We start from the raw sequence: 23,550 nt of genomic DNA on the forward strand, positions 1-23,550 counted from the left end.
ACACAACATAATCTAGATGAGCTTTGATGTCATGGCCACGTTCTGCCCCAGTTCTTCCTATTTTGGCAGAGCTGAGAGCAACTGGCATGAAAACGCCAAAAGTCCCCAAATTTGTGCAGAAAAAAATGTAGTGACTTTACAAAGCAATATATGCCAGCAATCTGTCGAATATGTTTTGATGAATCAGGGCCATAGTTTAGATCTTCAACATTTAGAACTGTCCACAGTGCCCCCATAATGGAGACACTGAACTTGCATCAATTACAGTGTCATCTACAAGGCCCAGTCACTGAGTCAGTTGTGGGGTCTCAAAAACAGAGGTCCTGCAGAGGCACTACTGCTTTAGAGGGCCGATCAGACAGCCACTCTGTAACAAGTGCACAACAGCAGTGGCAGAGGGAGGAAGAAAAGGCTGACGTAAGAATGGCACATAAGGCACCACATCTTGGGGAGCAGAAACTCGTCCTTTTAAAGAGTAGATGATGAGACAGTCTGCTTATTATTATTATTATTATTATTATTTATTATTATTATAGCGCCATTTGTTCCATGGCACTTTACATGTGAGGAGGGGTGTATATAATTATTATCTAACAGCAATTTCAGATTTCCACTTTAATAACAAGTGCATTTTCCTCTAATGGATATTGTGTATATGGAGCCTTCTGCATAATTGTATGGTGACAGATCCCTTCCAGCAGACAATGTAGCCATGTCAATTGAGCCTGTTACTAGTAATTAGCAGTTTGTAGCCATTTTCATTACATCTCTAATAAAAGTAGTCCCTGAGCACCGTATTTGTGCAAATGAATCTGAAGCATTTTGGCTGCTCCATAAGTTGGTAAGTCCTACTCAGTGGCGATAAACAAGCAGCATCTGTTACTGGATCCCTTTCCAGCTTGGCTTTTACCTTTTAAGTACATCAATCCCCAGTCAAGGTTATATAGAATGAGGTTCAGCGGCCATGATGTGTACACAGGAGATGAAACACAAAACACTACCAAAGATCAGCCAACAAAATATTACCCACAACAGCTGCTGCTTTTTATTCCTCCTTTATAAGACCTACAGAATAGAGCTTGAAACAATATTTCTATAACACAAGATTTATCTGGTAATGTTAGATTATGATGGTATGTAAAATATATGGAACATATGTTATTGTATGTATTATTATTTTTTTCTATTCGAATCACTTCCTGGCGCCGCTGGAGTGGCAGCCTGTTACAGTAGCTCCTTCCTTGCTCTTCTTTTTTCTCTATTTTTTTCTATTTTTCCTTTCTCTTTTTTATTGTTACTCCAAAGGACATTGCACTATGGAAAACCATAAGAGGACCTGGACCTTCGATGGACTTTTTACCTTGTTTTTACTTGGATCTATTGTGTTGGGAAATCCAGGAACTGAAAAAGACCCTATTGTCTACTCCAGAGAAGCTATACTGCTGCTTAGGGATACAGCAAGGCAGCATGCTGCTAATAGACCAGAGGACATTCTACCAGAAATAAGGAGGACTAAGAGAAGAGGTTGCAGAGCTGGAGCCCTCAAGAAAGCTAGAAGAAGGCGCTATAGACCTGCTCTTCCCTCCGTCATTATGGGCAATGTGAGGTCACTTGGGAATAAGATGGACGAACTGTCGGCGCTGACCAGACATCATCGAGAATTAATGGAGTGCAGTATGTTGCTGTTTACAGAGACCTGGCACACCGAAGGTACTCCGGACACTGTTGTTTCGTTGGATGGCTTTAAACTCATTCGCGCAGACAGGACAAGGGAGAGCGGTAAGAGGAAAGGCGGAGGGCTGGCGATATTTGTGAATGATAGATGGTATGACTCTAGGCATATCGCAGTCAAAGAGCAAACATGCTGTAAGGACATTGAGCTATTAGCTGTGGGCATGAGACCTTTTTATTTACCGAGGGAACTATCGCATGTAATCATGATAGCTGCATATGTCCCCCCTACTGCGAAAGCTGATGCCGCCACTGAGGTCCTACAATCCACAGTGAGCATGATGCAGTCCCTTCACCCCCAAGCACTCCTTCTGGTTTCGGGAGACTTCAATCATGTGTCTCCAGCATCCATACTACCCGGTTGCACACAGTATGTTACCTGCCTCACTAGAGACAACAAAATATTTGACTTGTTCGTTGCCAATGTGAGAGGGGCATATGCCTCGTCAGCCCTACCGCCCCTTGGAAGATCGGATCACAACCTAGTGCACCTCCAACCCGTGTACAAGCCACTTGTACAGAGAGAACCTGCTGTCACTCGCACAGTGAGGATATGGACTGAGGAGAGTGATGATGCTCTGAGAGACTGCTTTGAAACAACCACTTGGGATGTGCTGCAAGATTCCTATGGTGATGACATGGATGGTCTCACACACTGTATAACGGACTACATTAATTTCTGTGTAGACAACACGGTACCCACAAAAGTAGTGAGGTGCTTCTCTAACAATAAACCATGGATCAGCCCCGGAATAAAGGCTCTTCTCAAAGAGAAGAAGTTGGCCTTCAGATCAGGTGACAAGGGCAGGCTGAGAGAGGTGCAGAAAGATCTGAAGAATCTAATCAGGCAGGGAAAGGCTAATTATAAGAGAAAGATTGAACTGAAATTGTCACAGAAAAGGATTCATGAAGTCTGGGAGGGTCTAAAGTCTATATCTGGGCATAGACAGACTGTCTCCAGGATGGTTGTAGATAAAGAGGGGCTTAATGAACTTAATCTATTCTTTAACAGATTTAATCACACACTGGCTGCTCCTGCCCCTGCTTACCATTCACACCTCTCTGCTACAATACCCTCACCCCCTGCTGCAACTTGTCAACTGAACCAGGGTCTGTTCTTCATAAGTACCCAGGATGCAAAAGAACTGGATAGGATTAAAGTTGTGAAGGCTGCAGGTCCTGACAGCATCAGTGCAAGGCTAATCAAAACCTGCGGGCACCAGCTGAGTGAGATAATTACATATCTGTTCAATATGAGCCTGAGAATAGGTATAGTACCACAACTGTGGAAATTATCGTGTGTGGTACCGGTTCCGAAGAAACCTTATCCGAAAGACCTTAATGACTATAGACCTGTAGCATTGACATCACACCTGATGAAGGTACTAGAGAGATTGGTTCTCACACGTCTCCGTCCTCTAGTGAGCTCGGATATGGACCCTCTCCAATTTGCCTACAGGCCGGGCATTGGTGTGGATGATGCCATTATCCACCTTCTAGATAGGACTCTCTCTCACCTGGAGAAACCTGGGAACACTGTGAGAATTATATTCTTCGATTTCTCTAGTGCTTTTAATACCATACAGCCAGGTCTACTGAGAGACAAGCTGGGCCTTGTTGGTGTGGACCTCCAACTCTCCACCTGGATCCTTAACTACCTCACGAACCGACCTCAGTTTGTAAAGGTTCGGGACAGTGTGACAGACACGGTGATCTGCAATACATGGGCACCTCAAGGTACAGTTCTTGCCCCTTTTCTCTTCACACTGTACACTGCGGATTTTAAGTGCAACTCATCTAGCTGCTACTTGCAGAAGTATTCTGATGACTCTGCAATAGTAGGCCTCATCACAGGAGGAGATGAAAGAGAGTACAGAGATACTAACCAAGCTTTTGTGGAGTGGTGTCAGAGGCACCACCTTAGGATTAATTCCGGGAAGACCAAGGAATTGGTGGTGGACTTTCGCAAGGGAAAAAATCCACCAGTAGTGGTGAACATTCAGGGAAATGACATTGAGATAGTCGACACCTATAAGTACCTTGGTGTGATCCTCAATAATAAGCTTGACTGGGCCCATCACTTGGATGCAGTGTACAGGAAGGGCCACAGTAGGCTTTATCTGCTCAGAAGGCTGAGAGCCTCTGGAGTTAGGGGGGCACTCCTTGCATCCTTCTTCAACTCTGTTGTGGCATCAGTCATCTTCTTTGGTGTGGCGTGGTGGGGTAGTAGCATATCTACCAGGGACAGGAATAGGCTGGACATACTGATTAGAAGGGCCAGCTCTGTCCTGGGATGCCCCCTTGATCCAGTTCAGGAAGTAGGCGACAGGAGGATACTGGCCAAGGTGAGCTACATGGTGCAGAATGATTCCCATCCCATGCTTGAGACCGTGACAAAGATGTGCAGTACTGTCAGTGACCGGCTACTTCATCCTAAATGTGAGAGGGAGCGCTATCGAAAGTCCTTCCTTCCTACTGCAGTTAGGCTGTATAACCAGCACTGTCCAAAACGGAGAGCGACCCAAACAGTGAACTGATAGATCCAAAGTTGTGATAGTCCGGTTATATCTTTTTTTTTCGTATATGTACCTACCTACTGTCAATGTAATGCCTTTATGCATCTGTATCTGTACTTGTTCCTGCCTTGCTGCTGTAATGCTCTGAATTTCCCCATGGTGGGACGATTAAAGGATTATCTTATCTTATTTCATCCCGTGCTAACTGGACAGAAGATGCCAATAATAAAGAAAACTTGGCACTCAACTTCTAGAATATTTTTTTGGATTTTTTAATGCAGCCAGAAAATAATAGACATTTCGGCCTCACTGGCCTTCATCAGTAACTATAAGTGATAAAAATATATACAGCATATAATTGACAATGAAAATATATCAATGAAAATTATAGCAAAAACATAAATAAAATGAAGTATATACAGGATTGGGCAATCTAGAATGACAAAGTAATATCTAGGCACGGACATGGACCCAGAAGCATGGACCAATCTCGTATGACACGATCCCAGGTACCTGGCCACTGGTGGTAAGTATTTCATCAAAAACCTTGGGCATTTCAGAATGTAATATTTTACAGAAAGGTCTCTCTTATTGCCCCTCCTATCGTTGTAGGACCTTTGACCTTGAGATGGATCTACAGAGATTTTATCGCCTTCTCAGACTCAAAGTCCATTTTTCAAAACCCGTCCCCCCCCAGTGGTCCTAACACATCAGTTTCAGATACCCTACTTCTGACAGCAGCAAGCTTAGGCCTCAAAAACAAGAGCCATTTTAGGCCACCACATGGCTCTCATGCCCTGGAAACCTTTATTGGCTTCATTAATAATTCTTTCATGAGTTTATGTAAAAACATTGACCTGGGCCAGCTACATTACCCCCCTAATCTCTCAGCAGTTGATAGACAGGCTTTACGCTCCTTACAGGAGGATCAGACCCTGACTATCAAACCGGCTGAGAAAGGGGGAACAATTGTAGTCATGAACACTACCTATTATGTCTCTGAAATAAATCGGCAACTTAGTGATACCTCAGTGTATGCTGAACTCCAGAGAGATCCCACTTCCACTGTCCGCCAAGCCATCTCTGATATCTTATCTAAGTGTTCACTTTTGGGTGTTTTAGATAGCAAGACCTGTGAATTCTTAACCAATAGCCATCCCATTGTTCCGGTCTTCTATATTTTACCCAAAATTCATAAGAATTTGGAACAACCACCAGGGAGACCAATCGTGGCCTCAACACAATCCATTTTATAACCACTATCCATTTTTCTTGAGAAGATCCTCACTCCTTTGATTCAGCTGACACCATCTTACTTGACACTGGAGCTTTTCTTGAAGCCATTAAACATCTAGGTCCTATTCCCAGGGCATCCTACCTAGTATCATTTGATGTCAAGTACCTCTATACTTCTATTCCTCATAAAGAGGGTATTGACTCTATCAGGAAACTCCTTTTAACATCTGATATGCCCATTGAACATACCAACCTCTGTATTGACCCTTTAACCTTGGTCCTCACTTCTAATTTTTTTTATGTTTGAAAACAAATTTTTTTCCACAGCAACATGGCACAGCAATGGGCTCGAATGTAGCCCCCCGTATGCAAATTGCTATATGGCCGATTTTGAGGCCACTATCATCTACAAGAATACTCTTTTTCTAGAGAATGTTCTTATCTGGAAACGTTATATTGATGATATTTTTTGCATATGGGGGGGCTCAGCTGATTCCTTGAGCGATTTTCTCACCCTACTTAATTCCTCATGGCCCAGTCTTAGTTTTACAGTCACATATGACCTCAATCATATCAGTTTTTTGGATACATTGGTCATTAAGGATGACAATGGTCATCTTGGCGCGGATCTATACACTAAAAAAACCGACCGCAACAGTCTGCTCCACTACAATAGTCTACATCCACCTGCTATGAAAAATTCAATCCCTAGATCACAATTCCAGAGGATCAAAAGGATTGTAACAGATGAAACTTTACAATCAACACGTCTCAGTGAAATGCGTATCAAATTCAGTGAGAGGGGCTATCCTGAGCATGTATTGACCAAATCCTACCAAGAAACCCCCAGAACTCATAATACTTCCAGTAAACGTATACCATTTGTACATACGTATCACCCCTTTGCATACAAACTACTCCGTTCCATCCGTCAACATTGGCATTTACTCAAAGAGGCACACCCAGATATTGCTGAATTTAACCAACCTTTTCCTTTTCTCCCTTGTTTTAAAAGGGCGACCAACTTACGGGATAAATTGGTTAAAGCGGACATACACAGGAATTTGACTCCATCTACCCAACGGTTCTTACATAAAACAAAATTTGTTACCTTCCCATGCCTCAACTGCAACCAATGTAGTAGTGTTATTAAGGGTGACGTAATTCACCACCCACACTCGGGCAAAACCTTCAAAATCAGGGATTTCTCAACCTGCGGTACCTCACATGTTTATTTTATCAAATGTCCATGTGGACTTGCTTATGTAGTTGAAACTACCCAACGTGTGAAAGATCGAATTTCTAAGCACAAGTCCACAATCAGATGCAGAAACTTGTTCTTACCCATTCCTTATCACTTCATTACCCATAATCACAAAATTTCCCAACTTCGTTTCTAGGTAATTGAACAGGTAGCACCACCTAGGAGGGGGCGTGACCGCATAAAAACCCTCAAAATGCGTGAAACGTATTGGATTCACACGTTGGGTACCTTAACACCACGCGGATTAAACCGCAATCATGATTTACTAGCATTTGTCTAATGCATACTGTTAATTAATTACCTGTTTTCCATATATTTTCCTGATTTTGCATATTTTCCTGATATTCTATTGCATGCTGATTGCTAATTGTCTCTTATCATTTTTCAGAGCCGCCTATATTGACTATCTGTTCCGTTTGGATCCTTGTCCTCTGACTCTCTTCTTCATTTATCACCATTCTCCACACTGAATAGTGAATAGTAGCCACCACCTATCCTACTCTAATGGTTCGCTGTAATGACCCTCAGAATACTTCTGCACTTCTAAGCTGGCCGCTGGAACACATTCTGCCTCCCAGACCTCACTTTGAATACAGGAAATCCACCTCTTATTCATTATTGGGCTCCAATATGGCTGCTGGAACGCATGTGGAACACAAGCTTTCACTGCCCTCACTTCCTACTAACTGCCATTGGTCCTAGCAAATTGTTAGTCCCGCCCCTTCCTCACTTTTACAGAGCTCCCCACATGTTCACACACAGCTGACCAACAGTGGATTCTGGGTCGCTGATGTCTGCATGGCACCCCCACCCACCCAGGTGAGCCTGTAACGCCTTCCATACCGAAATCTGTGCTTTCATTGTTTTGGACCAATTTTTATGGCTAGTTATTTCCTTCACTAGGTACTATTTGATTTAGGCTCCATGCCCAGCGCCTAGTGCATTACCAGACACATTTAAAGTGGTAGGCCTCCTTTTTCATCTTTTTCACTATGCCCTCCAATTTATGTATATTTAGTCTGGTGTCCTTACCTCCACTTCTTTACCTTTTTAGACTATGGTGTCACTTCTACTATCACACTGAATGCGAATAACTGCTATACTGCAGTCTGGTATGTCTTTTTTTTTTTTTGTGCAATGTAATGGTAGTTTCATGCCACATTAAGCGAATCTGACTGTTCAATTCTGACATGACCTTATGTCTAGATATTACTTTGTCATTCTAGATTGCCCAATCCTGTATATACTTCATTTTATTTATGCTTTTGCTGTAATTTTCATTGATATATTTTCATTGTCTATTATATGCTGTATATATTTTTTTCACTTATAGTTACTGATGAAGGCCAGTGAGGCCGAAACGTCTATAATTTTCTGGCTGCATTAAAAAATCCCCCAAAAACATTCTAGAAGTTGAGTGCCAACTTTTCTTTATTATTCATGTATGGTGTGGGGCCTTACTTGAGCACCTTCTGAAGTTGGGCATACGGTGTTTTTCCTTTACTAGAAGATGCCAATAAGTCATGCACAAAGTTGACTACTAAGATCCCCAGCCGTAAGCATGTAAGTTCTGGTGATCCATGGAGGCCCCAACGTTAAGCAAATACATGACAAATTCTTCAGACTGTAATACTCCTTTCATGAGAATACAATGCATAACTTTGGTCTTCTACCTGTTGCTTCTTACTCTACAGATCGCATAATGTTTCCAAGATTATAAATAATCATGTTCTTTTGTCGTGTAAGCCCCCAATTACATCAAATTGTACAGTCTATATCCAAGATATCATTCTCGATCCTGCTAAATATACTGGCATACTACAACAGAAAGAGGGCCAACAGTGAGCCTTTTGCAGAGGTCTGTCATGCAGATCCTGTCTTGTTGGTAACTAATAGAGGCTGCTGAGCTTCCTTTATGGGGCCACGTGGCTATATTCTTATCTCGTAACGTTCTGCCTGGAATAGAAAATTAGATCAGTTCCTGTGTCCCTGACGTCATGTTCTACTCTCTCTCAGACCCCTGGGGGATTGTGAGTGATGTTCCTATGATAATTGTCCATGTATGGATATTGAAATCATCAAAGCTTCCTAATGTGTACATGCAGTGCTCAGGGAACCCAGTACATTGGGTGCAGGTCAGATGGTGTTGGTGGCGGCCAGCACCTGGAGCACTGATGCAGTGGTGAGCACATGGTTGCGAATGTGCGGGAGTGACACCACCATTACTGTTCCCTCATGGCTGGATGGTCAGTGGCGTCCCCCATGATGGTGATTGTAAGGAGGAAACAGGAGAGTGAAGCATCAGTGATGATGTAAAACAGAAGTAACCTTTACTTATGAGGCAGCAAGTTGTTAGCAGCAGAATGGCGGTACATAGATTTAATGGTTACTCCGCTGTTAGCAGAGGCACGTTTCTTTAGACAGATTTCAGTGGCTGCAGTTAGCAGCAGCAGCAGCAACAGACACACTCGGAATATATAGGAATGCAGAAAATTTATATTCCAGGACAATTCATAGAACCTGCTGGTTAACCTGGAAGACTGAACTAAATACTTAGGCCGGGGTCACACTGCGATATGGCAGTCCGTTAGATGGACTGCGTTACACAGCGGTATAACGTGGTGTAACGCAGTCCGTTAACGCTGCCATTGACCCCCATTATGTGGCGCATCACGACGCATGCCGTAAAGCGGCACGTGTTCGCGATGTGCCGTCATTCAGTGACGGAGCCTCAGACGCGGGCTGAAGCATCTGAGGCTCCGTCACCGCTAGCGCTCATGAATCATCAGCGCTAGCGGTATAGCATAACGCATATCTCATGCTATAGCGATAACACAGCACGTCAACGCTATGCGTTGAACCGGCTGTGTTAACACAATGTGAACCTGGCTTTATTATTCCCCTCACTTCTTCCACTCTATTCAGCAGAGATCCCTAACCTTTCTGACCTTGAGAGCCATATTCAGCTCTGAGAGAGGGTTGCAAGCCACATTGAGCTCCTGTCCCACTCACAGTAGTGACACCCAGAGCCCCCTATTACCGGTAAAGTGACACCCATAGCTTTTCCACTGAAATCACACCAAGGCACTATGCCAAGCTCCATGGTTTTCTATCTTACCCCCATTCAGATCTGCTCTTCTGTGCAGGTCTACACACAAGTCACTATCTATAGATCTACTCTTAATAGCTGTTTGCTACACCTGGTGCTAATGCACCAAGCTGGTAGACAGTCACGAGCCACAGGTCTCGAGCCTTCAACCACATGAAGCTCTAGAGCTTACAGGTTAGGGACCCATGTGTATACATGGTTGCTACACCTCAGTGGGCCTCCAGACTCCTGTACCTTCTATTTGTCATTACCTGTAGGTTAGTGATAAGTCTCATCATCTGCTTCTTGGCTTTTCATGGCTTCACCACAGGGGCCCTCTTGAGTCCTTGCACACTCTGTTGCCTCTGTGGATCAGGGGATTCCTCTTATTAAGGGGTGAAGTAGGCACTACATTTTCTTCAGAAAGTCCCACTGTGTTGACCTACTGGAACAGGCAGAGAGCTGCTATCTTACATCTGTTCTGTGGCTGCTTTGCTGCCACTCTGACCAGCAACCATGGTTGTTGCATTGTATGAACTAAACAACACCCGCGTAGCTATTCCCTGTCTGGCAAAAAGTGATGAGGTTAACTCTTAGTGTGTGCTGCATGCTACACATTAGAGGCATGTTCCAAGTATAAATAACATTATAAAAACATTAATGTAATCCCCAACTTATTACATACATATAAATTCCTTTCTATTATTTTGTCGTATTTATTGACTGTTACTAGCCGGACATAGGCTAAAAACGTACTCTTGGTTTTTATTGAGCCGTGTGAACATGTTTAGCAAGCACTTTGACTACTTTCCCAGCGTATATGCTAATTGTAGCAAAAAACATGATAATGGTATTATGTATATGCTAAATAATGATTGTTAGGTTTGATAGTAGACTGGGTGTATAGTCATTTTAGAATTCTTTTTTTTAAATGGAAAATAGTATACAACAGGGAATAAAAAGTGAGCAACCGTGTCAGTATAGTACTACTTCCTCCTGTCTACAGGGAAATCACATTGCTGTGGTGGGAGCATTTGAGGTTAATGTGTTTTGCAGGAAGCTTTGAACTGTATTTGTAAACTGCACAGAATGACCCACTGGTGGTAGATACTTATCTGCATATGCGAGAAATGCGGCCTGTCAGTCTATGGACTCCATTGGCTAATATGGATCTCGGAGACGCGCTGAAAGGTTGGACTTGGGTAGCATTTTTCTGTAATACTGGAGGTATAACAACAGTGTGCTGCTGTGGAAAACTAAAATTATTTACATGTGTTAGCTGGCACTTAAACGAGCACTATCACTCTTTTTGGCCGGGATCACACATGCAAGAAACTCTGCCGAGTCTCGCATCTTAATACCCGGCACAGCCGCCGGTACTCTGGAGCGGAGCATGCGGCTGCATGTATTTCTATGCAGCTGAATGTACGATCCGAGTGCTGGGTATTGACGTTCCAGGCTCATCCAAGTTTCTCGGATGTGAGTATGAGCCCTTAAGAGACCTACCAGGAAAAAATGTGATAACAGGTTTGTTTTTTCTTTAGTTTTTATCCAATAGTAAAAAAATAAATATCAGGCAGATAGTTACTAACTTCCTGCCCGTTCTACCTGGAACTGGCGCAGACTGGTCACCGACCTCTCCTGCCAGCGATTCAGGTGTTCATCGTCAACCTCAGGCTGATTGACAGCCGGCTCCCAGTCGGCTGTCAATCAGCATGACATCGACAGTCACAGAGCTGAGCTGAAGAGTAACCACTGCTCTATCAACATGATGTCAGCAGAAGCCACTGAATCACGAGCAGGAGAGGTCTGTGACGGCAGCGTGACGGCAGAGATCGGTGCTGGGCACTACAGCTAAGAAGCAGCTACCTGCCTGTTAGTTTTTAGGTCCATAGTAAGAAAAAAAATCCTGGATAAACCCTTTAACCCCTTCACGCCACAGCCTGTTTTCTTTTTTTCCTCCCCTTCTTCCCAGAGCTATAACTTTTATTCTTCTGTCCACATAGACATACAGTTGTGGCCAAAAGCATTGACACCCTTGCAATTCTGTCAGATAATACTCAGTTTCTTCCTGAAAATGATTGCAAACACATTCTTTGGTATTATTATCTTCATTTAATTTGTCTTAAATGAAAAAAACACAAAAGAGAATGAAGCAAAAAGCAAAACATTGATCATTTCACACAAAACTCCAAAAATGGGCCAGATAAAAGTATTGGCACCCTCAGCCTAATACTTGGTTGCACAACCTTTAGCCAAAATAACTGCGACCAACCGCTACCGGTAACCATCAATGAGTTTCTTACAATGCTCTCCTGGAATTTTAGGCCATTCTTGTTTGGCAAACTGCTCCAGGTCCCTGATATTTGAAGGGTGCCTTCTCCAAACTGCCATTTTTAGATCTCTCCGCAGGTGTTCTAGTGCTTTTTGAAGTGTGTTTTGGGTCATTGTCCTGCTGGAAGACCCATGACCTCTGAGGGAGACCCAGCTTTCTCACACTGGGCCCTACATTATGCTGAAAAATTTGTTGGTAGTCTTCAGACTTCATAATGCCATGCACACGGTCAAGCAGTCCAGTGCCAGAGGCAGCAAAGCAACCCCAAAACATCAGGGAACCTCCGCCATGTTTGACTGTAGGGACCGTGTTCTTTTCTTTGAATGCCTCTTTTTTTCTCCTGTAAACTCTATGTTGATGCCTTTGCCCAAAAAGCTCTACTTGTGTCTCATCTGACCAGAGAACATTCTTCCAAAACGTTTTAGGCTAATTCAGGTAAGTTTTGGCAAACTCCAGCCTGGCTTTTTTATGTCTCGGGGTAAGAAGTGGGGTCTTCCTGGGTCTCCTACCATACAGTTCCTTTTCATTCAGACGCCAACGGATAGTACGGGTTGACACTGTTGTACCCTCGGACTGCAGGGCAGCTTGAACTTGTTTGGATGTTAGTCGAGGTTCTTTATCCAACATCCATCCAATCTTGCGTTGAAATCTGTTGTCAATTTTTCGTTTCCGTCCACATCTAGGGAGGTTAGCCACAGTGCCATGGGCTTTAAACTTCTTGATGACACTGCGCACGGTAGACACAGGAACATTCTGGTCTTTGGAGATGGACTTGTAGCCTTGAGATTGCTCATGCTTCCTCACAATTTGGTTTCTCAAGTCCTCAGACAGTTCTTTGGTCTTCTTTCTTTTCTCCATGCTCAATGTGGTACACACAAGGACACAAGACAAAGGTTGAGTCAACTTTAATCCATGTCAACTGGCTGCAAGTGTGATTTAGTTATTGCCAACACCTGTTAGGTGCCACAGGTAAGTTACAGGTGCTGTTAATTACAGAAATTCGAAAAATCATGTGATGTTTCTCTAACAGTGCCAATACTTTTGTCCACCCTCTTTTTTATGTTTGGTGTGGAATTATATCTAATTTGGCTTTAGGACAATTCTTTTTGTGTTTTTTTCATTTAAGACAAATTAAATGAAGATAATAATACCAAATATTTTGTGTTTGCAATCATTTTCAGGAAGAAATTGAGTATTATCTGACAGAATTGCAGGGGTGTCAATACTTTTGGCCACAACTGTATGAGGACTTGTGTTTTGTGGGACGAATTGTACTTTTGAATGAAACCATTCTTTTTACCATATAGTGTACTGTATTTGAAAACGGACAAAAAATTCCAAGTGCGGTGAAATTGTGAAAAATGCACAATTCTGACATTGTTTTTTGGGAATTGTTTTTATGGTGTACATTTTGTGGTAAAAATAATGACCATGTGATATGATTCTCTTCATCAATATGATTACGGCAAAATCAAACATGTCCAGTTTTTTATTATTTTAATGGTGGAAAAAAATCTGAAGTTTTGAAAAAAAAAAAATGTCTTAGGCTGGTTTCACATTTGCGTTTTTTAGCGCTGGAAAAAAACGCTAACCTGCGCATGCGTTTTTTCCCCTATCTTTAACATGGGTGCGCATACTTGCGCGCTTGTAAGCGCATGTATGCGATTTTCATGCGCTGCGTTTTTTTGGGGTGTGCGATTGGATTTTCCAGACGCATCATGTTGCATTTTTTGGCCCTGCAAAAAAGCGCATGCGCACATATGCGCACGTTTTGCGCTAAAAAGGGCCATTATAGCCTATGGATGCGCATATGTGCGCACTGGCATGCTCATGTAAGCGTTTTTTTGCATATGCGTTTTTTTTTTTAAACCATGGAATTTAGGGGTTTGAGTTAGAGTTAGGGTTAGTTAAGGGGGTTTAGGGTTAGGGTCAGGGTCAGGGTTAGGGTTGGGTTTTGGGTCAGGGTTAGGGTTTAGTATGGTTTGGTTAAGGGTTAGGGTCAGGGTTAGGGTCAGGATTAGGGTTAAGTATGGTTTTGTTAAGGGTTAGGGTCAGGGTTAGGGTTAGGGTTAGGGTCAGGGTTAGGGTTAGGGTCAGGGTTAGGGTTAAGTATGGTTTTGTTAAGGATTAGGGTCAGGGTTAGGGTCAGGATTAGGGTTAAGTATGGTTTTGTTAAGGGTTAGGGTCAGGGTTAGGGTTAGGGTTAGGGTTAGGGTCAGGGTTAGGGTCAGGGTTAGGGTCAGGGTTAGGGTTTAGTATGGTTTGGTTAAGGGTTAGGGTCAGGGTTAGGGTCAGGATTAGGGTTAAGTATGGTTTTGTTAAGGGTTAGGGTCAGGGTTAGGGTTAGGGTCAGGGTTAGGGTTAGTAAAGTCATGGTTTGGGTAGTGTGAGGGGCCACCTAAAAATGTTGGAAAAAAACGAAAACGCGGTAAAAACGCGCTAAAAACGCATACAAACGCATAAAAACGCTGCGTTTTTTTCATGCATGCTCATAAAAATGCTTGAAAAAAACGCAGCAGTTGTATGCTTATGTATGCGTTTTTTCAATGCGTTTTTTTGCGGGAAAAACGCGCTGCAAAAAAAAGCAAGTGTGAAACTAGCCTTAGTTGTGTCACTATTTTCCAAGACCGGCAATATTTTTATTTTTTTGTTTGATGGAGCTGTGACGACCATTGTTTGGCATTGTGACAACCAAAAAAACGTATCTTTATTTTCATTGGGGAGAAAGGGGAGTGATTTGAAACTTTTTTTTTTTTCCCATTTTTTTTTTTTTAAATTTCTTACTTTTTACTGATTTTGTTAGCAACTTTAGCTCCTTCACGACCAATGACGCCACATAGGCGTCATGAAAACTGGTACCAATCTGACCAGTGACGCCTATGTGGCGTCATGACTTTAAAGCCCCCCTGCGGGTCGGGTGAGCTAGGTCACTGAAAGGGTAGCAGGATAAATTGGACCCCAAAAGTTGTTGTCCAGTTTGTCCTGAGTACGCTGGTACCCCATATGTGGGTGGGGACCACTGTTTGGGTACACGTCGGGGCTCGAAAGGGAAGTAGTGACATTATGAAATGCTGACTTTGATGGAATGGTCTGCGGGCATCATGTTACATTTGCAGAGCCCCTGATGTACCCAAACTGTGGAACCCCCCACAAGTGACCCCATTTTGGAAACTAGACCCCCCAAGGAACTTATCTAGATGTGTGGTGAGCACCTTGAACCCCCAAGCGCTTCACAGAAGTTTATAACGCAGAGCCGTGAAAATAAAAAAAAATTTTTCCTAAAAAAAAAATGATTTTTAGCCAGCAATTTTTTTTTCACAAGGGTACCAGGTTAAATTGGACCCCAAAAGTTGATGTCCAGTTTGTCCTGAGTACGCTGGTACCCCATATATGGGGGGAACCATTGTTTGGGCACACGTAAGGGCTCGGAATGGAAGTAGTGACGTTTTGAAATGCAGACTTTGATGGAATGGTCTGCGGTCGTCGTTACATTTGCAGAGCCCCTGATGTGCCTAAACAATAGAAACCCCCCACAAGTGACCCCATTTTGGAAACTAGACCCCCCAAGGAACTTATCTAGATGCCTGGTGAGCACTTTGAACCCCCAAGTGCTTCACAGAAGTTTATAACACAGAGACGTGAAAATAAAAAAAAAAAATTTTCCACAAAAGTAATTTAATTTTTTTAGCCCCCAATTTTTTATTTTCCCAAGGGTACCAGGAGAAATTAGACCCCCAAAGTTGTTGTGCAATTTTTCCTGAGTACGCTGATACCCCATATGTTGGGGTAAACCACTGTTTGGGCACACGTCGAGGCTTGGAAGGGAGGGAGCATCGATTGACTTTTTGAGCGCAAAATTGGCTGGAATCAATGGTTGCACCATGTCGCGTTTGGAGACCCGCTGATGTGCCTAAACAGTGGAAACACCTCAATTCTAACTCCAACCCTAACCCCAACGCAAATATATATATATATATGTATTCTATGTGTCTATATCTATTCTTTCGTTTCTTTATTAAACCTGTCAGTGTGAGTTTACTGAATAGCGCACTGAATTGCCGGCTTTGCTAAAAGACACCGGGTGCGTATTTCTCGCAAGTCACATGTGTGGTCCGTGTGTAATCCGTATTTTTTGCGCACCCATAGACTTGCATTGGCGTATTACGGCCGTAGTACGCTGACAATCGCAGCATGCTGCGATTGGCACGGACCGTAGAATACAGATGAGAAATATACGCCTGGTGCGAGGGACCCCATAGAGAATCATTGGTCCGTGTCTAATGCGTGCTTTTAACGCCTCTCACTCGGCCGTATTCCTCGCCAGTGACCCCGGCCTAACCCTAATTTTAACTCTAATTCCAACCCTAACCCAAATTCCAACCTAACCCTAATTCCAACCCTCTTTCCAACCCTATCCCTCGTTCCAACCCTAACCCTCGTTCCACCCCTAACCCTAACGGAAAAATAAAAATAATTTCTTTATTTTATTAGTTGTTCTTGCCTATGGGGGTGATAAACGGGGGGTTTATTTACCCTTGGCTTTCTAAAAATCATTTTTTTGAGGTAAAAAAAATATTTTTTATTTTCACGGCTCTGCGTTATAAACTTTTGTGAAGCACTTGGGGGTTCAAAGTGCTCACTATGCATCTAGATAAGTTCCTTAGGGGGTCTAGTTTCCAAAATGGGGTCATTTGTGGGGGAGCTGCAATGTTTAGGTACACAGGGGCTCTCCAAACACAACATGGTGTCCGCTAACGATTAGAAGTAATTTGCATTTCAAAAAGTCAAATGGCCCTCCTTCCCTTCTGAGCCCTGCTGTGCGCCCAAACAGTGGTTCCCCCCCCCCACATATGGGGTACCAGCGTACTCAGGACAAACTGGACAACAAATTTTTTGGTCTAATTTCTCCTGTTAGCCTTGTGAAAATTAAAAATTGCGTGCTAAAAAATCATTTTTGAGGAAAAAAAAATATTTTTTATTTTCACTGCTCTGTGTTATAAACTTTTGTGAAGCACTTGGGGGTTCAAAGTGCTCACTACACATCTAGATAAGTTCCATAAGGGGTCTAGTTTCCAAAATGGGGTCACTTTTGTGGGATCTCCAATGTTTAGGTGCACAGGGGCTCTCCAAATGCGATATGGTGTCCGATAAAGATTGGAGCTAATCTTCCATTCAAATAGTCAAATGGTGCTCCTTCCCTTCCGGACCCTGCCGTACGCCCAAACAGTGGTTTATGACCACATATGAGGTATCGGTGTACTCAGGAGAAATTGCTCAACTAATTTTAGGATCCATTTTATCCTGTTGCCCATGTGAAAATGAAAAAACTGAGGCTAAAAGAAAATTTTGTGAAAAAAAAGTACTTTTTTTTTTTTTTTTTTTACAGATCAATTTGTGAAGCACCTGGGGGTTCAAAGTGATCATTATGCATCTAGATAAGTTCCTTGGGGGTCTAGTTTCCAAAATGGGTCACTTGTTGGGGAGCTCCAATGTTTAGGTACACAGGGGCTCTCTAAACGCGACATGGCAACCGCTAAATATTCCAGCATATTTTCCATTCAAAAAGTCAAATGGCGCTCCTTCCCTTCTGAGCCCTGCCGTGCGCCCAAACAGTGGTTTATGACCACATATGAGGTATCGTTGTACTCAGGAGAAATTGCCCAACAAATTTTAGGATCCATTTTATCCTGTTGCCCATGTGAAAATGAAAAAATTGATGCTAAAAGAAAATTTTTGTTGGAAAAATTAAAATGTCCATTTTTTCTTTCCACGTTGCTTTAGTTCCTGTGAAACACCTGAAGGGTTAATAATCTTCTTGAATGTAGTTTTGAGTAGCTTGAGGGGTGCAGTTTTTAGAATGGTGTCACTTTTGGGTATTTTCTGCCATATAGACCCCTCAAAGTGACTTCAAATGTGAGGTGGTCCCTAAAAAAAATGGTTTTGTAAATTTTGTTGTAAAAATGAGAAATCGCTGGTCAACTTTTAACCCTTATAACTTCCTAACAAAAAAATATTTTGTTTCCAAAATTGTGCTGATGTAAAGTAGACATGTGGGAAATGTTATTTAGTAACTATTTTGTGTCACATAACTCTCTGGTTTAACAGAATAAAAATTCAAAATTTGAAAAATGGGAAATTTTCGCCAAATTTCTGATTTTTTCACAAATAAACGCAAAAATTATCGACCTAAATTTACCAATAGCATGAAGCCCAATATGTCGTGAAAAAACAATCTCAGAATCGCTAGGATTAGTTGAAGCGTTCCTGAGCTATTACCTCATAAGTGGACACTGGTCAGAATTGCAAAAAATGACCTGGTCGTTAAGGTCAAAATAGGCTTGGTCATGAAGGGGTTAGGGGCTTTGAAGATGCGATCGTCTGATCACTTGTGCTATATGCAGCAATGCGCTAGCATCACTTTGCATAGCAGAAATCAGTTACCTTTGAACCTCTGCCATAGGCAGGGTTTCAGAGGAGTTCCGTAATGATGGTCACGGGGTCATCGGCTGACCCCCAGCTGTCATGACAACCCATCGGCGACTCGCAGTTACTTGCAGTTAGCCAGAAGTAAGAACGCTCGTGCTCGTTGGCACATGTTAAATGCCAGGGATTGTCAGAGATTGACTGCAACTCTTAACAGGTTAACAATCGCATTTAGAGCTCTACCCGCAATTGTTAGTGGCAGGTCCTGGATTTAATATAATGCCATCGCCTGCCAGGTTTGGGGCGGGCTCACTGCATGAGCCTGCGTCATATATATACGGCGCATGTCATGAAAGGGTTAAGGTCTGTGATGTATTTTAGAATTTTTCTGTGACTGTACAATAATGCAACATAGAATTAAGGAGAACCTAACAGGACAATTTTGTAATGTAAAGTAAAGACGTGGCTGTAATACAGATAAACTGATACCTTTGATGATGAAATCCGCTTTGTGGTTCTGATTTAATCACCATTTGAAATTTTCTGCTAATTAGATTTCAGTGCAGAGGGGTTGGAGTGTAAACTGGGTTATCTCTCTGTCTGTGATTCCCTGGCCCCTCCACCTGCTTTTGGTCTTTTAATGCCATGCCTCATCTGTTTGAAATCTCAGCAGTGACCAGTCATTCAAAGACCAGAGGCAAATCTCCAGATTTTTTAGGATTCGAAGCTGTCGCTGGGCAACATTGAGTTTCATCTCTCTCTAAAGATTTTCTATTGAGTCCAGGTCTGGAGACTGGCTAGGCCACTCCAGGACCTTGAAATGCTTCTTACGGTACCTCTCCTTAGTTGCCATGGCTGTGTGTTTCCGGTCATTGTCATGCTGGAAGACCCAACCACGACCCATCTTCAATGCTCTTACTGAGAGAAGGAGGTTGTTGGACAAAATCTCACGATGCATGACCCCAACCATCCTCAGTTTAGCACTGTGCAGTTGTCCTGTCCACTTTGCAGAAAAGCACCCCCAAAGTATGTTTCCCCCACCATGCTTCACTGTTGGGACGGCGTTCTTGAGGTTGTACTCATCCTTCTTCCTCCAAACACAGCAAGTGGAGTTGATGCCAAAAAGTTCTGTTTTTATCTCATCTGACCACATGACCTTCTCCCATGCCTCTTCTGGATCATCCAGATGGTCACTGGCGAACTTCAAACTGGCGAGGACATATTCTGGTGTGAGCAGCAGGACCTTGCATGTACTGCAGCATTTTATTTCATGATGGTGTAGTGTTGCTAACCGTAATGTTTGAGACTGTGGTCCCAGCTCTCTTCAGGTCATTGACCAGGTCCTCCTTTGTAGTTCTGGGCTGATTCCTGACCTTTCTCAGAATCATCCTTACCCCACGAGGCGAGATATTGCATGGAGCCCCAGACCAAGGAAGATTGACAGTCATCTTGTGTACCTTCCATTCTCTAATAATTGTGCCAACAGTTGCCTTCTCACCAAGCTGCTTGCCTATTGTCCTGTAGCCCATTCCAGCCATGTGCAAGTATATAACTTTGTCCCTGTTGTCCTTAGACAGCGATTTGGTCTTGGCCATGGTGGAGAAGTTGGAGTATGATTGAGTGTGTGGACAGGTGTCTTTTACACAGGTAACAAGTTCAAACAGGTGCAATTAATACAGGTAATGAGTGCAGAGTAGGAGGGCTTCTTAAAGAAAAACAGGTCTATGAGAGTTAGAATTCTTGCTGGTTGGTAGGTGATCAAATACTTATTTCATGCAATAATGTGCAATTTAATTATTTTAAAATAATACAATATGATTTTCGGGAATTTAGTTTTTTAGATTCTGTTTCTCACAGTTGAAGGGTACCTACGATATAAATTACAGACCTCTCCATTCTTTGTAGGTGGGAAAACTTGCAGAATCTGTAGTGTATCAAATACTATTTCCCCCACTGTGTCTCTATATATAGTCATATTGTGTTATAAATAACACAAAGACGATATAGAAAGTGGATATAATTATATACTCAATTACATTAAATATATATTTATATATGTATATTATTTAATATAATTGATAATATAATTTTATCCACTTTCTATATTGTCTTTGCGTCATTTATAACAAAGGACCATAAAAGTTGAAGTATTCTATAACCTTACAGTATTTGCGAGGACTAATAATAATTAAAGACTCACAATATTTTGTTTCCTTTGAATCAATAGAAGCTATGTTCAGATGTATCAAACGTTCAGCGGGAGAAAGAACATTTGGAGCAAACTGTAGAGCAGATGACCCAACAGCTGGCCCAAGCCAAGAGGTCACTGGAAATGGTGAGCCCTGTGTCCTTGGATCAACCTACAGTAATTCCATTAACACCCTCTAAAACCTCGGATGTGGAAATAAAGCAACTCCAGAACAAACTAAAGGTAAAAGTGAGGATTATGTCACAAAATAGCCTTTACCCTTTTATTGTCCTAGCATTGTATCCCTTATTGAAAGCAATGTTGAGGGTAAAGTTCCCCAATGTTGCTGCTCTGTGTTCACACTTGTTTTGGTATCTCAGTCCATAATGGCTTCAGTCTACTCATTAGCTCGCTTTGCTTTGTACCAAGCCCATTGCTTCTTTCACTGTTAATAAGATTGTCTTTTGAAAGAAAAATCATATTTGTAGATGAAGTTCAGGGGGAGGGGAAGAAGTCAAGGAAGATACCTTCCAAAAGACTGAATGAACTCCTACCTTTCAGAAGAAGTTCATGATCAGAGGGACCAAGACCATAGTAGCAAGATATGAAATTAAGCTCAGGAGAGCGGATTTTCTGGCTACAGAACTCGTGGAGCTCTGGCTACCATGTGATCTATGATCTCGAGTCATGCCATTTTCTTAAAGAGCTCCTCACTGACACTACTAACCAGGAGTACAGGCTTTGCAGGACAGATGAGAACAATGGAAAAGAAAGCTGATGTGAAGAGAGAAATTGGACAGAAGCTCATACATGTGTTGGGGTCATTAGTAAGGGTGAAGTTTTGATCTAGTATTTTCTTCTCCTTTTCTTTCTGCAAAGGCTTTCAGGTTTCAGATTCTTTCATGTCTAGTTTTGATCTTGAGTTAGCTCATTGATTGTTCCAACACACATGATCCCTGTTACTTTTGTCCCTTTAAACATCTGTTCTCGTTCTTATTAAAGCATCTGCAGTCTTTTACTTCTTGTCTATGAATAGTGCCAGAATGCCCCAACAGTATAGTCAGAGTACATGTCAGACTGCTGAAGATCATTTATTCATGTACCATAATTACCATAGATGTTTGAAAAGCCATGGTCAGATGGCAACCTTATTGTCACTGCTGCAGCACAATGCTGTATCGCACATTCATGTTATAAAATGAATATTCCTGAGAGCTCCGTATAAATGAAAGGATTATACTGTGGGACTTGAAACATTTAAAAGCGGACAGAAACAAAAATGATGCAATATATCCTGGGACTGCCTTTATGGAATGATTTCCCACAATTGTTTATTTCACATTCCTTGCTATTGCATACAAAGTATTATAGTATTAATTTTATGATGAAAATAAAAATGCCACAGTTATAAACATGCATATTTGTTGGGTAATCTAAGAGGAATGCAAGAGTATAGATCAGTGATGGTGAATCTTTTAGAAACAGAGTACCCAAACTGGAACCCAAAACCCACTTATTTATTGCAAAGTGCCAACACAGCAATTTAACCAAAATACTGAGGTTTTATTTTAGAAAAAACAATTCATAAAGAGAGCAGGTGGGGGCAGCAGAGAGCATGTGGGGGCATTAGAGCAGCCACAGATAGGGGCAGGGATACCAGCCTGCAGATATAAAAGAATATGCTTCCTATCCTGGTATATACTCACCCCATCCTGGTATATGCACCCTCATCCTAGTATATGCACCCTCATCCTGGTATATGCATCCTCATCCTGGTATATGCTCCCCAACCTGGTATATTCTCCCCCATCCTGGTATATGCCCCCCCCATCCATGTATATGCTCCCCCATTCATGTATGTGCTCCTCCATCCTAGTATATGCGCCTCCATCCTAGTATATGCTCTCCCAATTCATGTATATGCCCCCATATCCTTGTATATGCTCCCCCATCCTTGTGTATGCTTCCCCAATCCTTGTATATGCTCCCCCATATCCTTGTATTTGCTCCTCCATCCCACGTATATGCTCCCCCATCCCAAGTTTATGCTCTCCATTTTTGTATATGCTCAACCATCCTTGTATATGCCTCCAATCCTTTTGTATGCTCCCCCATCATTGTGTATCCTGCCCCGTCCTTGTATATGCTCCCCCATCGTTGTATATGCTCCCCCATCCTGGTATTTGTTCCCCCGTCCTTGTATATGCTCCCCCATCCTTGTATATGCTCCCCCATCCTTGTATATGCTCCCCCATCCTTGTATATGCTCCCCCATTCTTGTATATGCTCCCTCAATCCATGTATATGCCCCCATCCTTGTGTATGCCCTTCATCCTGGTACATATGCTCCCCCATCCTTGTATATGCCCTTCATCATGATATATATGCCCCCATCCTGCCATAGCCGCAGTTCAACTCATAGAAAAAAAATGCGACAAAGAGTGCTACTCACTTAAATTCCTCTCTCCCGCTGTATAATCTTCTGAAGCTGGCAGCTGACTTCAGCATCCAATCGACAGGGGTTCATGATATCACTGCCATGTGCCCAGTCGCGTGTACGCCAATGTCAACTACTGACCTATGATTGTTCTGCAGCTTGTATTGTCGTGGACAGACCTGGCAAGTTGATGCGCTGCAATAGACGTAAGCTGGATGTGCGAGCGTTTTCGGACTCACATCTAGCTGAAGTAGGAGCTGCTCATCCGCTGGCCCCATCCACTGATGCGGAACCGCAACGGTACGCTTGCTCTCTGCATGCCCCCTTTGGCA

At 42.6% G+C, this 23,550-nt stretch overlaps 1 protein-coding gene across 4 annotated transcripts in view; it reads left to right on the forward strand.

Moving 5' to 3' along the window:
* The window catches only part of CNTLN (centlein), a 494,856-nt gene that overhangs the window by 382,496 nt on the left and 88,810 nt on the right, over positions 1 to 23,550 (forward strand). For all 4 annotated transcript variants that reach the window (XM_073552475.1, XM_073552478.1, XM_073552476.1 and 1 more), the window contains exon 20: positions 20,821 to 21,024. In XM_073552475.1, coding sequence (XP_073408576.1) covers positions 20,821 to 21,024 — 204 coding nt within the window. The remainder of the gene's footprint in view (positions 1 to 20,820; positions 21,025 to 23,550) is intronic.

Source organism: Dendrobates tinctorius, unplaced genomic scaffold, assembly GCF_039654945.1.
Source record: "Dendrobates tinctorius isolate UK_male_01 unplaced genomic scaffold, ASM3965494v1 ptg000191l, whole genome shotgun sequence".
In the NCBI taxonomy this organism is placed as follows: domain Eukaryota; kingdom Metazoa; phylum Chordata; class Amphibia; order Anura; family Dendrobatidae; genus Dendrobates; species Dendrobates tinctorius.